Source organism: Hemitrygon akajei, chromosome 7 (assembly GCF_048418815.1).
Source record: "Hemitrygon akajei chromosome 7, sHemAka1.3, whole genome shotgun sequence".
Taxonomy (NCBI): Eukaryota; Metazoa; Chordata; class Chondrichthyes; order Myliobatiformes; family Dasyatidae; genus Hemitrygon; species Hemitrygon akajei.
In genome coordinates, this window is record NC_133130.1 from 13,235,020 (window position 1) to 13,256,723 (window position 21,704).

Genomic DNA, 21,704 nt, shown 5'->3' on the forward strand with positions numbered 1-21,704 from the left:
CCTCAGTGACCCCTCTCCCTCAGCATCCTGTATCACTGACTGTATCCCCACTGACATTAATCCAGCAGCCTCACACCGTCCCTCAGTGACCCCTCTGCCCCAACATCCTGTATCAATGACTGTATCCCCACTGACATTAATCCAGCTCCTCACACCATCCCTCAGTGACCCCTCTCCCCCAGCATCCTGTATCACTGACTATACCCCACTGACGTTAATCCAGCTCCCTCACACCGTCCCTCAGTGACCCCTCTCCCCCAACATCCTGTATCACTGACTGTATAACCACTGACATTAATCCAGCTCCTCACACCATCCCTTAGTGACTCCTCTCCCTCAGCATCCTGCATCACTGACTGTATCCCCACTGACATTAATCCAGCTCCTCACACTGTCCCTCAGTGACCCCTCTCCCCCATCATCCTGTATCACTGACTGTATCCCCACTGACATTAATACAGCTCTCACATCGTTCCTCAGTGAACCCTCTCCCTCAACATCCTGTATCATTGACTGTATCCCCACTGACATTAATCCAGCTCCTCACACCGTACCTCAGTGACCCTTCTCCCTCAGCATCCTGTATCACCGACTGTATCCCCACTGACGTTAATCCAGCTCCCTCACACCATCCCTCAGTGACCCCTCTCCCCCAACATCCTGTATCACTGACTGTACCCCACTGATGTTAATCCAGGTCCCTCACACCATCCCTCAGTGACCCCTCTCCGTCAGCATCCTGTATCACTGACTGTATCCCCACTGACGTTAATCCAGCTCCTCACACTGTCCCTCAGTGACCCCTCTCCCCCATCATCCTGTATCACTGACTGTATCCCCACTGACATTAATCCAGCAACCTCACACCGTCCCTCATTGACACCTCTGCCCCAACATCCTGTATCAATGACTGTATCCCCACTGACATTAATCCAGCTCCTCACACCGTCCCTCAGTGACCCCTCTCCCTCAGCATCCTGTATCACTGACTGTATCCCCACTGACATTAATCCAGCTCCTCACACCGTCCCTCAGTGACCCCTCTCCCTCAGCATCCTGTACCACTGACTGTATCCCCAGTGACATTAATCCAGCTCCCTCACACCGTCCCACAGTGACCCCTCTCCCCCAGCATCCTGTATCACTGACTGCATCCCCTCTGACATTAATCCAGCTCCTCACACCATCCCTCAGTGACCCCTCTCCCTCAGCATCCTGTATCACTGACTGTATCCCCACTGACATTAGTCCAGCTCCTCACACCATCCCTCAGTGACCCCTCTCCCCCAGCATCCTGTATCACTGACTGTACCCCACTGACGTTAATCCAGCTCCTCACAACGTTCCTTAGTGACTCCTCTCCCTCAGCATCCTGTATCACTGACTGTATCCCTACTGACTTTAATCCCGCTCCTCACACTGTCCCTCAGTGACCCCTCTCCCCCATCATCCTGTATCACTGACTGTATCCCCACTGACATTAATACAGCTCTCACATCGTTCCTCAGTGAACCCTCTCCCTCAACATCCTGTATCATTGACTGTATCCCCACTGACATTAATCCAGCTCCTCACACCGTCCCTCAGTGACCCTTCTCCCTCAGCATCCTGTATCATCGACTGTATCCCCACTGACGTTAATCCAGCTCCTCACACCGTTCCTCAGTGACCCCTCACCCCCAACATCCTGTATCACTGACTGTACCCCACTGATGTTAATCCAGCTCCTCACACCGTCCCTCAGTGACACCTCTCCCTCAGCATCCTGTATCACTGACTGTATCCCCACTGACATTAATCCAGCTCCTCACACCATCCCTCAGTGACCCCTCTCCCCCAACATCCTGTATCACTGACTGTACCCCACTGATGTTAATCCAGGTCTCTCACACCGACCCTCAGTGACCCCTCTCCCTCAGCATGCTGTATCACTGACTGTATCCCCAGTGACATTAATCCAGCTCCCTCACACCGTCCCTCAGTGACCCCTCTCCCCCAGCATCCTGTATCACTGACTGTATCCCCTCTGACATTAATCCAGCTCCTCACACCATCCCTCAGTGACCCCTCTCCCTCAGCGCCGTGTCACTGACTGTATCCCCACTGACTTTAGTCCCGCTCCTCACACTGTCCCTCAGTGACCCCTCTCCCCCATCATCCTGTATCACTGACTGTATCCCCACTGACATTAATACAGCTCTCACATCGTTCCTCAGTGAACCCTCTCCCTCAACATCCTGTATCATTGACTGTATCCCCACTGACATTAATCCAGCTCCTCACACCGTCCCTCAGTGACCCTTCTCCCTCAGCATCCTGTATCACCGACTGTATCCCCACTGACGTTAATCCAGCTCCTCACACCGTTCCTCAGTGACCCCTCACCCCCAACATCCTGTATCACTGACTGTACCCCACTGATGTTAATCCAGCTCCCTCACCGTCCCTCTGTGACCCCACTCCCCCAACATCCTGTATCACTGACTGTATCCCCTCTGACATTAATCCAGCTCCTCACACCATCCCTCAGTGACCCCTCTCCCTCAGCGCCGTGTCACTGACTGTATCCCCACTGACATTAATCCAGCTCCCTCACACCTTCCTTCAGTGACCCCTCTCACTCAGCATCCTGTATCACTGACTGTATCCCCACTGACGTTAATCCAGCTCCCTCACCATCCCTCAGTGACCCCTCTCCCCCAACATCCTGTATCACTGACTGTACCCCACTGATGTTAATCCAGGTCTCTCACACCATCCCTCAGTGACCCCTCTCCCCCATCATCCTGTATCACTGACTGTATTCCCACTGACATTAATCCAGCTCCCTCACACCGTCCTTCAGTGACCCCTCTCCCTCAGCATCCTGTATCACTGACTGTATCCCCACTGACGTTAATCCAGCTCCCTCACCGTCCCTCCGTGACCCCTCTCCCTCAGCATCCTGTATTATTGACTGTATCCCCTCTGATGTTAATCCACATCCCTCACACCATCCCTCAGTGACCCCTCTCCCTCAGCATCCTGTATCACTGACTGTATCCCCTCTGATGTTAATCCAGGTCCCTCACACCATCCCTCAGTGACCCCTCTCCACCAACATCCTGTGTCACTGACTGTATCCCCATTGACATTAATCCAGCTCCTCACACCATCCCTCAGTGACCCCTCTCCCCCAACATCCTGTATCACTGACTGTATCCCCACTGACATTAATACAGCTCCTCACACCATCCCTCAGTGACCCCTCTCCCTCAGCATCCTGTATCACTGACTGTATCCCCACTGACATTAATCCAGCTCCTCACACCATCCCTCAGTGACCCCTCTCCCCCAGCATCCTGTATCACTGACTGTACCCCACTGATGTTAATCCAGCTCCTCACACCGTTCCTCAGTGACCCCTCTCCCCCAACATCCTGTATCACTGACTGTATCCCCACTGACATTAATCCAGCTCCTCACACCATCCCTCAGTGACTCCTCTCCCCCATCATCCTGTATCACTGACTGTATCCCCACTGACATTAATCCAGCTCCCTCACCGTCCCTCAGTGACCCCTCTCCCTCAGCATCCTGTATCACTGACTGTATCCCCACTGACATTAATACAGCTCCTCACACTGTCCCTCAGTGACCCCACTCCCTCAGCATCCTGTATCACTGACTGTATCCCCACTGACATTAATCCAGCTCCTCACACCGTCCCTCAGTGACCCCACTCCCTCAGCATCCTATATCACTGACTGTATCCCCACTGACATTAATCCAGCTCCTCACACTGTCCCTCAGTGACCCCTCTCCCCCAACATCCTGTATCACTGACTGTATCCCCACTGACATTAATCCAGCTCTCACATCGTTCCTCAGTGAACCCTCTCCCTCAACATCCTTTATCACTGACTGTAACCCCACTGACATTAATCCAGCTCCTCACACCGTCCCTCAGTGACCCTTCTCCCTCAGCATCCTGTATCACCGACTGTATCCCCACTGACGTTAATCCAGCTCCGTCACACCATCCCTCAGTGACCCCTCTCCCCCAACATCCTGTATCACTGACTGTACCCCACTGATGTTAATCCATGTCCCTCACACCATCCCTCAGTGACCCCTCTCCGTCAGCATCCTGTATCACTGACTGTATCCCCACTGACGTTAATCCAGCAACCTCACACCGTCCCTCATTGACCCCTCTGCCCCAACATCCTGTATCAATGACTGTATCCCCACTGACATTAATCCAGCTCCTCACACCGTCCCTCAGTGACACCTCTCCCTCAGCATCCTGTATCACTGACTGTATCCCCACTAACATTAATCCGGCTCCCTCACACCGTCCCTCATTGACCCCTCTCCCTCAGCATCCTGTATCACTGACTGTATCCCCACTGACATTAATCCAGTTCCCTCACACGATCCCTCAGTGACCCCTCTCCCTCAGCATCCTGTATCACTGACTATATCCCCACTGACATTAATCCAGCTCCTCACACTCACAGCACTGAACTGGCCCAGAGTCTGTGATCAGCTGCCTGTGGCTCTGGGACCGGCTTCGCTCAGCTCTCTACTAAACCGGCTTTGGGTCTGCTAACTCAGTTTTGGGGAGTCTGTCATTAATGTTATTTGTTTACTTTTTATTGCTTGCACAATTTCTTCTATATTTCTACACATTGGTTGTTTGATGTCCTTGTGTGGGGTTTCTCAAGGGCTCTATTATATTTATTTGTGTTTCTGGCTGCCTGCAGGAAGTTGAATCTCAAGGTTGTGTACTGTATACATTCTTTGATAATAAATGTACTTTCCACATTATTTTTATATAATTCTCATTCTGCATAATTGTTAAATGTTGGTTTTTGTTGTACTTCACCAACACACCGCACCGCAGCTAATTCCTACTTAATGTAAATATGTTTATGGTGAATAAAGTTAATTGTTAGAATGTCACTGAGTGACAGCATCGAGTGTCTGAAGTAACCGAGCATCGTCTAGCTTCAGTGCTGATCTGTAAGGCTATTTAATCATCCCCTTGTACAATAAGATAGACTTTTGTGCTCAGAACCTATCTCGTTGTGGTCTATTGTCTACCTGCTCACTCTCTCTGCAGCTGTCACACTTTATTCTGCATTATCATTGCTTTACCTTGTTCTACCTCAATGCACTGTGTAATGATTTGATCTGTCTGATCAGTATGCAAGACAAACCTTTCACTGTATCTTGGTACATGTGACAATAGTCCAAATGTGCCCAATCCACTATATGTTTATTTTTTATACATGTCCAGTTCCCATTGTGATACGTCTCTGGTTTCTGCTTGCTCCATTTTTGTTGTTATTTTGGTCGATTTTGATCGGGCCGCCCTGCCGATAATGAACTGAGCTAAATTGAGTATGCCTGGACTCTTTCCATTTGTCTTTTATACTCTGTGCTTTTTGCTCTTTTTTTGTTGCCATTTGGATGATTTGTTTGTTTTTTGTGCAGTGGGGGTTTTGATGTTTTTCCTTGAACAGCTTCCATGGTTTTCTTTGTTTCGTGGCTGTCTGTGAAGACGACGAATCTCAAGGTTGTATACTGCATGTATAATTTGGTAATAAATGTATTGTGAATCTTTCTATTTATAAATGCAGTGCACTAATTTAACCCTAACTTCATCACAGGACAATTTACAATGACTAATTAACCTCTAAATGGTACTTCGTGATTCAGGAACAGCTTCTTCCCCTCTGCCATCCGAATCCTGAATAGACGTTGAAGCTTTGGACACTGCCTCAAATTTTTTAACATACAGTATTCCTGTTTTGCACACTTTTAATAATCTTTCTTTTTCCATCTCTTTATTATCATTATTAATAACAACAAAATAAAATTGGTACATAGATAATGGGATTACAAACGTACATATTTTAACTAACTATAAAAGATTGCAAGAACAATGATTACAGTATAAATGAGTATTCCCACATCGTAAATGATACAATATACAAATAGACCAGGCAAACCTAGGTGTATCATAATATAAAATAAACAGAGAAAAAAAAGGAAAAAAGAAAAAAAAATCATTATGCAAAAAAAAACTAATCTAAAAAATCTAATAACTAATAGAAGAGAAAAAAAGACAGAAAAGAAAAAAAAAGAGAAAAAAAAGGGGCTGTTTATAATATCTCACAAAAATACAAAATCATCAGTGTCGTCAACTCCGATCCTCTTGACATATATGAAATCAAAACTGGAAAATCAAATAGGCCTGGAATAGGGTCTTATTACATCAAATGAAAATATTGAATAAATGGTCTCCATATCTTTATATGGAGACCACTTTTAATAATCTATTCAATATACATAATTGATATACTTGTTTATTTATTATTATGTTTTATTTTATTTATTATTATTTTTTCCCTCTCTCTGCTAGATTATGTATTGCATTGAACTGCTGCTAAGTTAACAAATTTCACGTCACATGCTGGTGATAATAAACCTGATTCTGATTCTTTAGACAATGGGAGGAAACCAGGGCACCTGGAGGGAAGCCACACATTTCACGTGCAAACTCCTTATGGAGGATACTGGAACTGAACTCTGACACCAGTAGTGTCACGCTAACCACTATGTTACCATGGCACCCATCTTTGATCCTTAAAGCTCTCAAAAATACTTGGGAAATATATATACAGCAACTCCCTTCTCAAGCTTAATCAAAAAATTCCAGCAGGTCATTCATTCACCTGTCTTTTGCTGATCAATGTCAACTCACTCTTAATCAACACATACATCTCTAGTTCTCTGTAAATTCTCCCTGGTCATCGGAATCAGAATCAGATTTAACATCACTGGCAGTTGTTGTGAAATTTGTTGTTTTACAGCAACAGTACATTGCAATGCATAATAAAAAACTATAAATGATAAATAACTATAAATTAAATAAGTTGTGCAAAAACAGGGGGAATGTAGTGAGGTGGTGTTCAAGGGTTCATTGTCCATTCAGAAATCTGATGGCAGAGGGGAAGAAGCTGTTTCTGAATCACTAGATGTGTGTCTTCAGGCTCCCATACCTGATGGTAGCAATGAGAAGAGGGCACGTCCTGGGTGATGGGGTCATTAATCATCTTTCACCCTCCTCAATCCTCTAATCCACTGCAACTTCTGTATCACACCTCCTTCTCTACCCTCCTCACTCTCAGTGTTGATTCAGGGTCCCAAAGTTCAGAGTAAATTTATTACCAAAGTAAGTACTTTCATTGTAGGCATATACCTACTACACTGGGATTCAATTTCTTGCAGGCATTCACAAGAAAATAAAGAAATGCAATATGATTTATGAAAACAATGATACATAAACAAAGACTGACAACTAATGTGCAAAATAAGACAAGCTGTACATTCTGAGGGTTCAAAGAAGGTTCACAAAAATCATTCCTGGATTGAAAGGCTTATCAGATGAGGACTTTTTGATGGCTCTGGCCTGTACTCACTGGAATTCAGAAGAATGAGGGTGATCTCATTGAAACCCATTGAATGTTGAAAGGACTTGACAGAGTGGATGTGAAGAGTCTGATTCCTATGGTGGGGAAGTCTAAGACCCGAGGACACAGCCTCAGACTAGAGGGGTGTCCATTTAGAACATAGATGAGGAGGAATTTCTTTAGCCAGAGGGTGGTGAATCTGTGGAATTGATTGCCACAGGCAGCTGTGGAGGCCAAGTCTTTATGTGTAATTAAGGCAGAGGTTGATAGATTCTTATTTGGTCGGAGCATGAAGGGATACCGGGAGAAGGCAGGAGACTGGGGCTGAGAAGGAAAATGGATCAGCCGCGATGGGATGGCGGAAAAGACTTGATGGACCAAATGGCCTAACTCTGCTCCTATATTTTAGTCTTGTGACCTTGAATATGACACAAACAAACAAATAATACTGAGAACATGAGTTACAGAGTCTTTGAAAGTGAGTTCATAGGTTGTGAAATCAGTTCAGAGTTGAGGTGAGTGCAGTTATCCACACTAGTTCATGAGCCTGATGGTTGGCAGGTAATAACTGTTCCTGAACCTGGTGGTGTAGGATCTAAAGCTCCTGCGCTTCCTTCCTGAGGGTAGTAGCGAGAAGAGAGCCTGGCCTGGATTGGGGGTTCCCAACCTCCTTTACGCCATGGACCCCGGCCTGCACGATGGGGGTCCTTGATGATGGCTGCTGCTTTCTTGTGGCAGCGTTGCTTGCAAATGTTCCGAGTGGCCCAAGATGTCAGCCATTGGGCGGCACCCCCACGGGTCTGGTGTAATCACGTTACAGCATCAGCGTTCGCCCATCGCGATTCGATTCCTACTGCCACCCGCAAGGAGTTTGTACATTCTCCCTGTGACCACGTTCGACCAGGTGCTCCAGTTTCCTCTCACGTCCCTGACACAAACTCGTTAGGCTTGGTGAGTTGGCGCCGGAAGTGTGGTGGCATTTGTGGGCTGCCCAGCATAATCCTCACTGATTTGATCTGTTGCAGAATGACACATTTCACAGCAACAAAGCTCATCTGTAATTCCTTGAAGCTAACCTTCAATCCCAGAGATGGTGCTAGACCGGCTGAGTTTCTCCAGTAGATTGTGCATTGCTCCAGGTTCCAGCGTCTGCAAACTCTGTCGGTCTGTTCTCTAGTTACCCTTCTCGACAGCTTCCCCCCAACAGATCTTCACCTGACTGGCATGTAGCTGCTGGAAAAGGGCCAGTAACATCATGAAGGATCACCCCCTCCCTACTCATGGATGGTCTGTCCCATCCCCATCAGGGAGTAACATCCACACCAGGATCACCAGATTCAAAAACAGTTACTTTCCCCAAGCAGTGGGTCCACTCACTAACCCACCCCTCCACACGCCCAACCACCACTACTTCATCAGTTCCTTTCAGTCACCTGTGTACAGACGCTCCTGTGCCACCGGTGGTGTCACTTTATGGAGATACAGTCAGTCTGTGTATAGAAGCTATTTTATGTATTCATATTTATTGTGTTTGTTTATTGTGTTTGTTATCTTATTGCATTTTTATTGTGCTGCATCTTTCTCATTGACACTGGAAATGACATTGAAGAATCTTCAACAAGTTCACCACACATTTACCTTCCACCCTGGATGCTGCCTTATCCACTGAGTTTCTCCAACATTGGGGTGATGCTCCAGATTTCCAGCATCTGCAGAATCTCTTTTGACCATAATCTCCCTGTTGCTATATTCTTTGTCCTGTCTAATGAAGACACGTAACCCTGTTTACCACCTTATCTAATGCAGTCACGGTGTTACGCTAACTTCTACACGACCGTGGGGGAGGGACGGTAGTGTATTGGTTGGTGTAACGCAATTATGGCGCCAGCCGCCAGATTCAATTTCTGCCACTGTTTGTAAGGGGTTTGCACGTTCTCCTCGCGACTGACTGAATTTCCTCCAGGTGCTCTGCTTTCCCCCAAAAAATGTAACGGTTAGTTGGTGAATTGGTCACACGGGTGAAACTGGATGGCACCGGCTTGTTATCGTGCTGTAGCTCGAAATGAAATAAAAATAAATCATCTTCCTGTGTAACTGCCTGCAGAGATCCTTGGACACTGTGAGCAGTTTTGGGCTCCTTGTCTAAGAAAGGTACTGTTTCATGTCATGGGAGAGTCTGGGATCCGAGAGAAGCAGGGACACCCATTTAGAATGGAGATGAGGAGGAATTTCTTTAGTCAGATGGTGGTGAATCTGTGGAAGTCGTTGCCTCAGATGGCTGTGGAGGACAAGTCATTGAGTACATTTAAAGCAGAAGTTGATAGTTTCTTGATTATACAGGGGGTCAAAGGTTATGGGGAGACAGCAGGAGAATGGGGTTGAGAGGGAAAATAAATCCGCCATGATGGAATGGCAGAGCAGACTTGATGGGCCGAGTGGCCTAACTCTGCTCCTGTGTCTTATGGTCTTCTGGACACATATACTGAGGGGTCTCTGCTCCTTGGCATGTCTATGTTCCATTGTGTACAAGCTGGGCTTCCGTTACAGCTTGCTTGCTATTTATGTTGTTCCTCCTCTGTTACCTGCCACCCTGTCCTCATACTCTCTCTTCACTTCCCCTCGGAGTCGTTCACTGAGGGTTGGTTGCCACTGGTGTCAAACACCTGCCAGTGCTCAATCCACTTCCTATTTTCATTCACCGCCTTCTCCTTCTCCAGATGCCCTTTGCTTCTCTAACGTTCCCCTTTGTGGGGATATACCTAGCCTGCCCTGAAAACACTTTCTTCTTCCTGGCTTTTGGTTTATTATTGTCATGTAAGAATATCAGATCTAAGAGCAGGAGTTGGCCATTCAATAAAATCATGGCAGATCTGGCTATGGACAGCTTTAAACCCTAACCCTGAACAACCCTCTCTCCTCCATCCCCTAACCTCCACACCCCTTTCCCCTCTCTACCTCCCCCTCCTCTACTCCCTGTCCCCTCTGCCACCTCACTCCATCCCCTAACTTACACACCCCTCTCCCTCTCTACCTCTATCCCTGTCTCCCCCTGCCCCCTCATTCCATCCCCTAATCCAACCACTAACCTCCACACCCCTCTTCCCACCATCCCTGGCTCCTCCTGTCCCCTCACTCCATCAGCCCCTCACCTCCATCCATAATCTCCACACCCTTCTCACCTCTCTACCTCTCTCTCTACTCCATCTCCTGCCCCCTCACTCCATCAGCCCCTCTTCCATCTCCATCCATACCCCTAACATCCACACCTCCCTTGTTTCCAACCTCCTCACCTCCATCCATAACCTCCAAACCTCTCTCTCCTCCACCCCCTCACTTCTCCATTCCCTAACCTCTCCCCTCCAGCCCCTAACCCACATGACTTTCCACAATGGAAAGTGCCCCCATCAACCCTGGGCAAAGCCCCCATTACCACTGAGCATCCAACCACCCCCTGACCGGAGGCAACACCCCAAGCTGCTCCACCCCACACATACACAATTCTAAGCCTCTGCCCTAACTGGACCCCACCTTGCACACATAAGCACACGGCAACACCTAGCACCCCCTCCTAATCTTCATAAACTGAGGGATTAATGAAGATGAATTCCAGGAAAGACAAGTGGAGCAGAACCAGGTTAATGAAAGTATGGACCATTGCAAAGTGGCCGGGTCTAGCGGTGACATCGATATACATCGGTGGGATAAACACAAGAGATTCTGCAGATGCTGGAAATCTAGAGCAACACACACAAAATGCTGGAGGAGCTCAGCAGGCCAGGCAGCATCTATGGGTAAAGTTTCCTCCCACACTCCAAAGACACGTGGGTTAGGGTTAGTGAGCATGCTATGTTGGAACCGGAAGCTGGTGACGCTGTACAATCCCCATCGACAGAAAAATGCACTTCAATGCATCTTTAGGTGTTTCAACGTACACGTGACAAATAAAGCTAATCTTTCTTAAAATTGTTTTTTGGATTTTTCCTTGCCCAGAGCAGGGATTAATTCTTTACGCATCAACCCAACAGCTGCTTTGTCGGACTTCTTTCGACTGCTGCCGATGATTGTTCCATTGTGCAAGATGTTTTCCCACTCCTTGTTCATGTGTGTTAATGAAATCAGCCTAATGGCTTTGTGTCATGCCCAGCTCTGCACACAGGCGGCTGTCTGTCGCTCCCAGCTGATTAGTAAAAGCTGAAGAGTTGTAAATTCAGCCAGCTCCATCACGGGCATTAGCCTCCCCAGCATCCAGGGCATCTTCAAATGATGAGGCCTCTGAAAGGCAGCATCCATCACTAAGGAACCCCATCACCCAGGATGTGCCCTCTTCTCATTACTACCATCAGGAGGAAATACAGAATCCTGAAGCCACACAGTCAGCATTTTAGGAACTGTGAGTGGTGAGAAACCTAATTCTGATATGAATCTCTATTCTCAACTGAGAGTGGGAAGGGGACAGGGAGAGGGGAATCGCATTTGGAAAAGGGGGAAGGGAGGGACCAGGAAGCACCAATGATTCACGGTCATTGTTCAATAAGCATATTGTTTGGAATCAAACGACCTTGCCTGGTGTCTCAGGGCTGGGTGCGTCTGTAACTGTGCCACTTCCCTGGCCTCTGGCACTCCTTCTCTGCCACCTGTCCCACAGCACTCCACCCTCACCATTCTTTGCTCCCACCAGATTTACCAACTTGCTCTCCGCTCCACATTGACAAATAGTTTTAGTCACCCTAGCTATATGTATGTGCCCAAGAGTTTTACAACATATTTCATGACGTGTCAATGATGTTAAACCTGATTCCGAATCTGATTCTCCTAGCTGGCTATTCTTAATGGTGCACGAGCAACATGTTCAGGGAAGCTTGGCTTTTGAGAGATAACGAGGTTTTGGCTAAAGAAGGAGGTGCATGATAGGTAGAAACAAATGAGGTACTTGAGGAGTATAAGAAATGCAAGAGAGGGCACTTCAAAAGGAAATCTGCAGAGCTAAAAGAAGGCATGAGGTTGACCCTAGCAGACAAGGTGAAGGAAAATCCCAAGGGATTCTACAGATATGTTAAGAGCAAATGGATCCTGAGCAACATCAGTCCTCTCAACGACCAGAATGGTAATCCATGTTTGGAGCCAAAACAGATGTGGGGAGATCTTAAATGTATTCTTTGCATCTGTATTTGCTCATGAGATGGACACAGAATCAATAGGAGTGAGGCAAAGTGGCATGAACTTCATGGACCCTGTACAGATTATAGAAGAGGTGTGTTCAGTCTACAGAGGACGTGCTTACTGTTTTGAGGCAAGTTATGCTGGATAAATACCCAGGGCCTGACAAAGTGTTCCCTCAGACCTTGTGGGAGGCAAGTGTAGAAATTGCCAGGGCCTTTGCAGAAATAATTAAATCATTCTTATTGACAAGAGAGGTTTCAGAGGATTGGAGGATAGCTAATGTTGTTCTGCTGTTTAAAAAAAGCTCTAAACAGAAACCAAAAAATTATAGGCCGACAAGCCTGATATGAGTTGCGGGAAAGTTATTGGAAGGTATTCTAAGGGACTGGATATGTGAGTATTTGGGTAGACACGGACTGATTAAGGATAGTCAGAATGGTTTCATGTATGGTAGGTCATGTCTAACTAATCTTAGAGAGATTTTAAGGAAGATACCATGAAAATGGATGAAGGCAAGGCAGTGGATGTTGTCTACCTGCACTTTAGCAACTCAGTTAACAAGGTTCCACGTGGGAGGCTGGTCATGAAGATTCAGTCAAGATGAGGTAGTGAATTGGATCGGACACTGGCTTTATGGGAGAAGCCAGGGAGTGGTAGTGGACGGTTGCCTCTCTGACTGGAGGCCTGTGACCACTGGAGTGCGGCTATTTATTCCTTTCCATGAGACAAGCTTTCAAAGGAAAAAGGGGATAAGTTCAAAGGAGATGAGTGGAGAGTTTTTTTTACACTGAGTGGTGGGTGCCTGGAATGCCAGGGGTGGTGGAGGCAGAGATGACAGAGGCATACGGGAAGCTCTTGGCTCACTTGGGGTGGCATGGTAGAATAGCGGTTAGCACAATGCTTTACAGAATTCCCAACACTGTCTGTGAGGATTTTGTACATCCTCCCTGTGACCGTGTGGGTTTCCTCCCACAGTCCAAAGGCGTACGAGTTGGTAGGTTAGTTGGTCACATTAAATTGTCCTGTGATCAGGCTAGGATTAAATCTGGGGATCGCTGGGCAGTACGGTTCGAAGGGCCGAAGGGCCTGTTCCTGTGCTATTCTGCTCTATTTATTCTTATTTAGATTTACAGCACAGTAACTGGCCCTTCTGGCCAAATAAGCCCATACCACCCAATTACACCCATGTGACCGATTAACCTACTGACCTGTACGTCTTTGGGATGTTGGAGGGAACCAAAGCACCTGGAGGAAAACCACGTGATCAGGAGAGAGCGTACACAGCTCCTTCCAAGCCGAGGCCGCTATTGAGCCCGACTCGCTAGCGTTTACGCACCAGTAGGGTAACGCTACGCTACTGAGCTACTTCTAATGATGACGTTGTAAATTCTGTGTCCCAACCTAACAGAGCAAGACAACTGCATGCCTGTTTCATAATCCTACCCTCTTCTGCCGTCTCATTCAAGAAACCATGAACATGGACTCCGACTGTTCACCAATACTCAACACCCTACCATCTACTGCTTACGTCACACCCCTGACCAACTTCCCAAAAGGTACCACCTCAAAGTGACAAGCAGGGACACAAAGGGTTAAAGGTACTGGGCTCTGACAAGTCAAAAATAAAAGTTAATCTACTATTAAAGTACGTAGACTGTATGTCCAAATTTGGACATGTAGAAGAATGAGGGGAGGGGGATCTCACTGAATATTGAAAGGTCTGGATAGAGTGGATGTGGACAGGATATGAGGGGAGTCTAGGGCCTCAGAATAGAGGGGCATCCCTTTAGAACAGAGGTGAGAAAATGCTATTCACCCAGAGAGTGGTGAATCTGTGGAAATTGTTGCCACAGATGGCTGTGGAGGCCAGGTCAATGGGTATATTTAAAGCAGAGCTTGATAAGTTCTTGATTAGTCAGGGTACCCAGGAGAAGGCAGGAGAATGGCGTTGAGAGGGAAAGTAAATCGGTCATGATGGAATGGTGAAGCAGACCCAATAAGCTGAATGACCTAATTTTCCTCCTACGTCTTACGGTCATATATACCACCCTGAGATAAATTTCCTTGCAGGCTTCCAGCTGGGTACAGATATCGATTATAACCGACATTTTGATGACAAACTCTGCCATCTTCACAGGGTATTTAAATTCTCCTGATTGGTTAGTCCTCATCCAATCAAGTTTCTGCTGTCCCACCTTGTTTACCTTTGTCTTTGTTAATTATTTTCCTCTAGTTTTATTTCAATGGCTTATTTTATCTATCTATATATATATAGAAATATATATATAAAAAGTTAGATAAGTAGTGCAAAAAGAGAAAAAAAAGAGTAAGGTAGTGTTCATGAGTTCAACGTCCATTCAGAAATCTGACAGCAGAGAGGAAGAAACCATTCCTGAACCCAATGAGTGTGTGCCTTCAGGCTCCTTGATGGTAACAATGAGAAGAGGACATATCCTGGATGATGGGGGTCCTTAATGAAGGTGCATTCTGTTTGAAGCATCGCTCCTGAAAGATATTCTGGATGCTGGGGCGGCTGATGCCCATGATGGAGCTGGCTGAGTTTTCAACTTGCTGCAGCTTTTCCCGATCCTGTACAGCGGTCCCTCCATGCCAGATGGTGATGCAGCCAGTTAGAATGTTCTCCATGGTACATCTGTCGAAACTTGCAAACTTACATATCAAAACTCCTCATTCACGCTCCTGTCTTGCCTTCATTGTAATTGTACCTGCCTCAACCTCTTCCTCTGACAATACACACGAAAAGCTGGAGGAACTCAGCAAGTCAGGCAGCATCTATGGGGAGGAATAAACAGTCGATGTTTCAGACCGAGATCCTTCATCAGGACTGTAAACAAAGGGGGCAGACACCAGAAGAAGGTGGGGGTAGAGGAAAGAGCACAGTGACAGGTGAGGGGAAAGATGGGTTGTTAGGCAAGAGGGAATGAAGTAAGAAGCTGGGAAGGGATAGGTGGAAGAGATAGAGGGCTGAGTAAGAGGGAATATGATAGGAGAGGAGAGTGGACCATGGGAGAAAAGGAAAGAGGAGGGGATCCAGAGGGCAGTGATGGGCAGGGGAGGAAAAGAGGTGAGAGGAGGGAGCCAGCATGGGGAAATGAAAAAGAGAGAAAGGGGATGGGAGGAATTACTGGAAGTTGGAGAAATCGATGTTCATGCTATCAGGTTGGAGGCTATCCATACGGAAAATGAGGGTTACTCCTCCAACCCGAGTTTGGCTTCCTTGTGGCCGTAAAATGGCCATGGATAGACATGTTGGAATGGGAATGGGGAATAGAATGGAAATGGCGGGCCACTGGGAGAGCCTGCATTTTGTGACAGACAGGTTTCATTCTCACCTCATCCCATTCCCTCAAAATCAGATTTACCAGCACTATGACATGACAGTAATTACTATGATAGACCACCCCTGGAATATTGTGTTCAGGCCCAGTCACCTCATTGCGGGAAGGATGTGGAAGTTTAGAGAGGGAGCAGCGGAGATTCACCCAGATGTTGAGTGAGCTCGGGCTTTTTTCCTTAGAGTGAAGAGGATGAGGTGACTTGATGGAGGTGTACAAGAAAATAAGAAGCAGAGATAGAATGGCCAACCAGAGACTTTTCCCCAGGGTGGAAATGGGCAGGAGGGGGGCATGTTTTTAATGTGATTGGAGGGATGTCAAAGGTAAGTTATTTATATCCAGACAGTGGTGGTGCATGGTCAGGGGTGGAGGTAGAGGCAGATACTATAGGGGCATTTAAGAGACTCAGATAGGCATCTGGATGGTTGAAAAGTGGAGGTTTATGTTGGAGGGAAGGGTTAGATTGACGTTCGAGCAGGTCAAAAGGCCAGCACAACATTGTGGGCTAAAGGGCCTGTATTGTTCTATGTAAGTTACAATATAAAAATATTTTGATACGTTACCTTTACTAAGGACTACTTTAAAAATTTAAGTAATGCAAAAAGAGAGCAAGATGATGAGTTAGCGTTCGCGGATTGACGGACAGTCCTGAAATCTGATGGCGGACGGGAAGAAGCTGTTCCGTGAGTCTGTGACTTCAGACTCCGGAACTCACCACCAGCTGTGTGGAAAAATAGCCCCCTTTAAAGCTCCCCTCTCTCGCTCTAACCCTGTAGTCCGCACTCCCAAACCCACCTTTCCAGTCTGGCTTCTGCCCCTTTCCTTCCCAGTCCCGAGGAAGGGGCTCGGCCGGAACCGTCGAATGATTCACAAACACGAGAAAATCTGCGGATGCTGGAAATCCAGAGCAATTAGCACAAAATGCTGGAGGAACTCAGCGGGCCAGGCTGCATCTATGGAAAGGAGTAAAGGGTCGATATTTCGGGCCGAGACCCTTCCCCAGGACTCACTTTACTGTTTATTCATTTCCATAGATGCTGCCTGACCTGCTGAGTTCCTCCAGCATTTTTTTTGTGTGTGCTTGAACCTGTGCCCTCTACGTTTAGACTCCCCTACCCCCCTAAGGGGGGGGGGGGGGGAATACTCTACATTCGTGTGCATCGAAGCAACACCCTCACCCACTTCTCGCATTTCAGCGGCTCACCCCGTCCCAAAACCTTCGGAGTTTTCACTCTCCCGGCGCGAAGCACAACTTTTGATCAGAAGTTTTTAGCGGAGTTGTTCAGAGAGCCGTGCACCGCATTTGGGCACCCCTCCCCGTGCACTCTGACCCGCACAGTTAATCTGCATAAAACAAAGGCGAGGAGTTGAGCGGAGCAGGAACAAGTGTTGGTTGTGTGAGGGAGCGGAGGTTGCAGCCCCGGGCCGGTCTACAGGGCACCGGCCGTTCCCCCTGGGCCGGGACTGGCTGAATGCGAGAGCGGGGGAGAGAGTTCCGGGAGGCGGCGGGGAGAGGATGGGCCAGTCGCTGGTCTCCAGAGCCCCGCAGTCTGCCAGCGGTGAGTGAAGTTCAGTCCTTTCCGCACTCTTTAACTCCCTCCCTGTCCCCCTCTCCGTCCTTTTTCCCCCCGACCCCCCTCTCCCCGCCTCCCTTCGCCCTCAACTCTCTTCCCCCATCCCCTCCCTCCTCTTCCCATCCTCTCTCTCGCCTCCCTGTCCCGTCTCCACCCCTCCTCCTCCCGCGGTGGGCTGCTGGGCAGTGTGGCTCTTTGGGCTGGAAGGGCCTGATCTACGCTGTATCTCTAAATAAATCATTGAGGAATATGGGTAAAACACAGGTTAGATGGGCGGATAGGTCGGCAGGAAGGAGTCAAACGGCGTGGAAACGGGACCGTTCAGTCATCTTGTGTCAAACTGTGTGGATACTCTGCCGTTTCATCACTTACGTGGGAAGGGGAGCCTACTTTCTCTCCATATCCTAGTGCCCTGACCTGGCTTACTAGCTTGTGGGTCTTGATTAGTTCATCAAACATAGCTGAATCTGGCCTTTCGGCCCATCGAGTCTGCCCTGTCATTCCATCATGCTTACCCATCTCAACCCCATCCTCCCTGTAACCTTTGAGAACCATACAGCACGTTTACAGGCCCTTCAGCCCATCTCATCCACACCGTCCGAAATGTCTGTCACGGTGGCACACCGGAGCCCGGGTTGTACCCACGCCAGCAATTGGGGTCCTCTTCCTGTCTGTAAGGAGACCGCAGTTCCCTCCCACGTTCCAAAGACAGATGGGTTGTAGGTAGGTTATGTCAGTGCCAGAAGCACTGCGCGGTCTGCCCCCAGCGCGTGTTAGAACTGCGTTGGCCATTGACGCACAAGTCAGCACATTTCACCAACGTTTCAGTGTATGTGTGACAAGCAAACAATCTTTTGAATTCAAGAGAGATGATGTTGGTGGCAGGATGGACATGCATCTCTTCCAAAGGAGGGGTGGGATGCTGCTTCCCTCCGCTGGCCTGCAGGTCACTCTAGGGCAATTGGTAGCACCTACTTACCCCCCCCCCCTCCCCCCCGGGATCAGGGTCACGTGAAGCCATGGGAGCAGCTGGTGGATGGTCACATGAGCAGCCGGTGCAGATCACAAGTCCTGGTTATGCGACCACTGACGCCGGGCAGACAGTCTCTGAAGAGATACTGGCTGGGGTCACCCATCTTGTAAAGATACTATTTAGAAGAAGGCAGTGGCAAACCACTTCTGTAGAAAATTTGACAAGAACAATCACGGTCATGGGACCGTGTCATTGGAAATGGCACATAACAAGTGAGTGAATGTTTCTACAAAGTGACCTTTCAACAGGATTCCTAGTAGGATGAGAAACAAGGTGGATCAAGGATCACCATTGACGTTTACATAGTAAGGAGTTATCGTGGCACGACGTGCAACTTGCTTGCCTTCATTGGTCGAATTCTCAAGTTTCAAAATCATTGCAGGTGTAGAAGACTTTGGCTGGACTGTATCTGGGGTACCGTGTGCTTTTCTGGTCTCCTCATCACAGAAAGCCTGTGGCGTCTTTGGAGAGGGTGCAGAGGAGGGTATTAGACATGAAAAAATCTGCAGATGCTGGAAATCCAGGGCAACACACACAAAATGCCGGAGGAAGCTTGCAGGTCAGGCAGTGTCTGTGGATCCGCACCATCCTGCCTGACCTGCTGAGTTCCTCCAGCGTTTTGTGGGTGTCCAGGATACTGCCTAGATTAGACAGTACTATCTATAAAGAGAGATTGGACCAATTTAGATTGTTTCCTCTGCTGCGTTAGAGGCTGAGGGAAGACCTGATAAGAGGGTTATAAAATTATGAGAGTCATGGATAGGGAATTGATTTATTATTATCACATGTACTGAGGTACAGTGAAAAGCTTGTCTTTAGGATCAGGTCATTACACAGTGCACTGAGGTAAAACAATAACAAAGTGGGATAAAGTGTAAAATCTACACAGAGTGCAGTTCAGGTGATCGTAATGAGGTGGATAGTGAGGTCGAAAGTCTATTTTATCATACAGGAGGTCGTTCAATAGTCAGGTAGCAGTGAGGTAGAAGCGGTCCTTGTACCTGGTGGCATGCACTTCCAGGATTTTATCTTCTGCCTGATGGGAGCGGAGAGAAGCGAGAATGTTCGGGGTGGGTGGGGTCTTTGATTATGTTGATTACTCCTTTACTGAGTCACTGAGAAGAGTCCATGGAGGGGAGGCTGGTTTCTGTGATGTGCTGAGCTGTGTCCACAACTCTCTGCAGCTCTTTGTGGGTGGGTGCAGAGCAGTTGCCATACCAAGGTAAATGACAGGGAACTATTCTAAGAGTAGAAATGAGGGCAGAGGGTAAAGTTTAAAGGAGATGTATAGAACAGGTTTTTTTTCACGGTGGTGGCTGCCTGTAAGTGTTGCCGGGGGAAGTGGCGGGAGTGGGTACAATCGAGGCATCACGATTCAAAATTGTTTAAGGAGAATGAAATAATTGTTACTCCAGATCCAATGCAGCACAAAAAACAACACAAAAGGTAAAGAGGACAATAATAATAGTAAATAAAGCACACAGTAAGATAGTTTGTATCTATTGTACGTCCATAACGAAACAGGAAATAAAGTAGTGGGTGGAGGTGTTGATCAGCCTCACTTCTTGGGGAAAGTTACTGCTTTTGAGTCTGGTGGTCCTGGTGTGGATGCTACGTAGCCTCCTCCCTGACGGGAGTGGGGCAAATAGTCCATGAGCAGGATGGGTGGGATCCTTCAGGGTGTTACTGGCCCTCTGCAGCACCTTTCTGAATATGTCCTTGCTGGCGGGTAGGCTGGTGCTGATGACGCGTTGGGAAGTTTTGAGTTGGGCAGTGATGCAGGTCATGTGCCGGCAAACAGGATTATTTTAATTTGGCATCCTCGTCAGCACAGATATTGTGGGCTGAAGGGCCGTATCCTGTTCTGTATAAGTCCAAGATGTTTCCACGAAGTTATGGTCACCCTGGTGAGAAGGGGAGTAACGCAAAATGCTGGAGGAACTCAGCAAGTCAGGCAGCATCTAGGGAAATGAATAATGCTTTTTGAGATAGTGATTTAGATGCATATCATATTTTTTACTGAGTTAAGTATTGTATGTAATTAGTTTTGTACAACAAGTGTATGGGACATTGGAAAAAAGTTGAATTTCCCCATGGGGATGAATAAAGTATCTATCTATCTAATCAGCCAGTGTTTTGGGCCAAGACCCTTCATTAGGATTGGAAAGGAAGGGGGAATTTGCCAGAATAAACAGGTGGGGGAGGGGAAGGAGGATTGCTAGACGGTGATAGGGGAAGCCAGATGGGTGGGAAAGATAAAGGCCTGGAGAGAAAGCAATGTGATGGGAGAGGTGAGTGGACCATAGGAGAAAGAGGAGGGGCATCAGGGGAAGTGATAGGCAGGCGAGGAGAGGTAGGAGGCCAGAGTGGGGAATAGAAGAAGAGAGAAGAGGAAAGGAAAAAAAAATCACCAGAAGGAAATAATCAATGTTCATGGGATCAGATTGGAGGCTACCTGGATGTTGCTCCTCCATCCTGAGAGTGGCCTCATCGTGGCAGAAGAAGAAGCCATGAACTGGCATGTCCGAACGGCAACGGGGATAGAAATTAAAATGTTTGACCGCTGGGGAGTTTCACTTTTTGGCAGATCGAGTGGAGGTGCTCGATGAAGCAATTCCCAACTCACATCAGGCCTCACCAATGTAGTGGAGGCTGCATCAGACACAATAGACAGCTCCAACAGATTCACAGGTGAAGTGTTGCCTCACCTGCAAGGGGGGTGTGAGGTTGGACAGCGCAGATCTGAAAGGATTTTGAATACTTGGTTCTCCGGATCAGCCGTGCATAGGGGCTCGAAGGGCTGATCAGATGAAGTCCGGTTAAGTTCTGGGGGTGACTCTCCCCCTCAACGTGCATGTGGTGAAAGGACCTGGTAATCCAGATACACCATTACTTTCCAGTGGCATCATGGGTAGATGGAGTCGTAAAGATAGCTTTGGCACATTGGCCTTCATAAACCAAATTGTTGAGTACAGGAGATGGAATGTCATATTGAAGTTGTACGAGGTGACGGTGAGGACGATTTTGGAGTATTGTGTGCAGTTCTGATCATTTACCTATAGGAAAGATATCAATAAGATTGAAAGAGTGCAGAGGAAAATTTAAAGGATATTGCTGG

General features: G+C 47.6%; 1 protein-coding gene across 5 annotated transcripts in view; it reads left to right on the plus strand.

Annotated features, from left to right (window-relative positions):
- The window catches only part of phactr2 (phosphatase and actin regulator 2), a 189,986-nt gene that overhangs the window by 39,338 nt on the left and 128,944 nt on the right, over positions 1 to 21,704 (plus strand). The window contains exon 1 of one of the 5 annotated variants that reach the window (XM_073050410.1): positions 17,154 to 17,538. The exons of the other annotated variants lie outside the window; for them this stretch is intronic. Within the exon in view, the coding sequence (XP_072906511.1) occupies positions 17,496 to 17,538 (43 nt within the window). The 5' untranslated portion in view covers positions 17,154 to 17,495. Of the gene's footprint in view, positions 1 to 17,153; positions 17,539 to 21,704 lie in introns of those variants that run through there. 5 annotated transcript variants of the gene reach the window in all.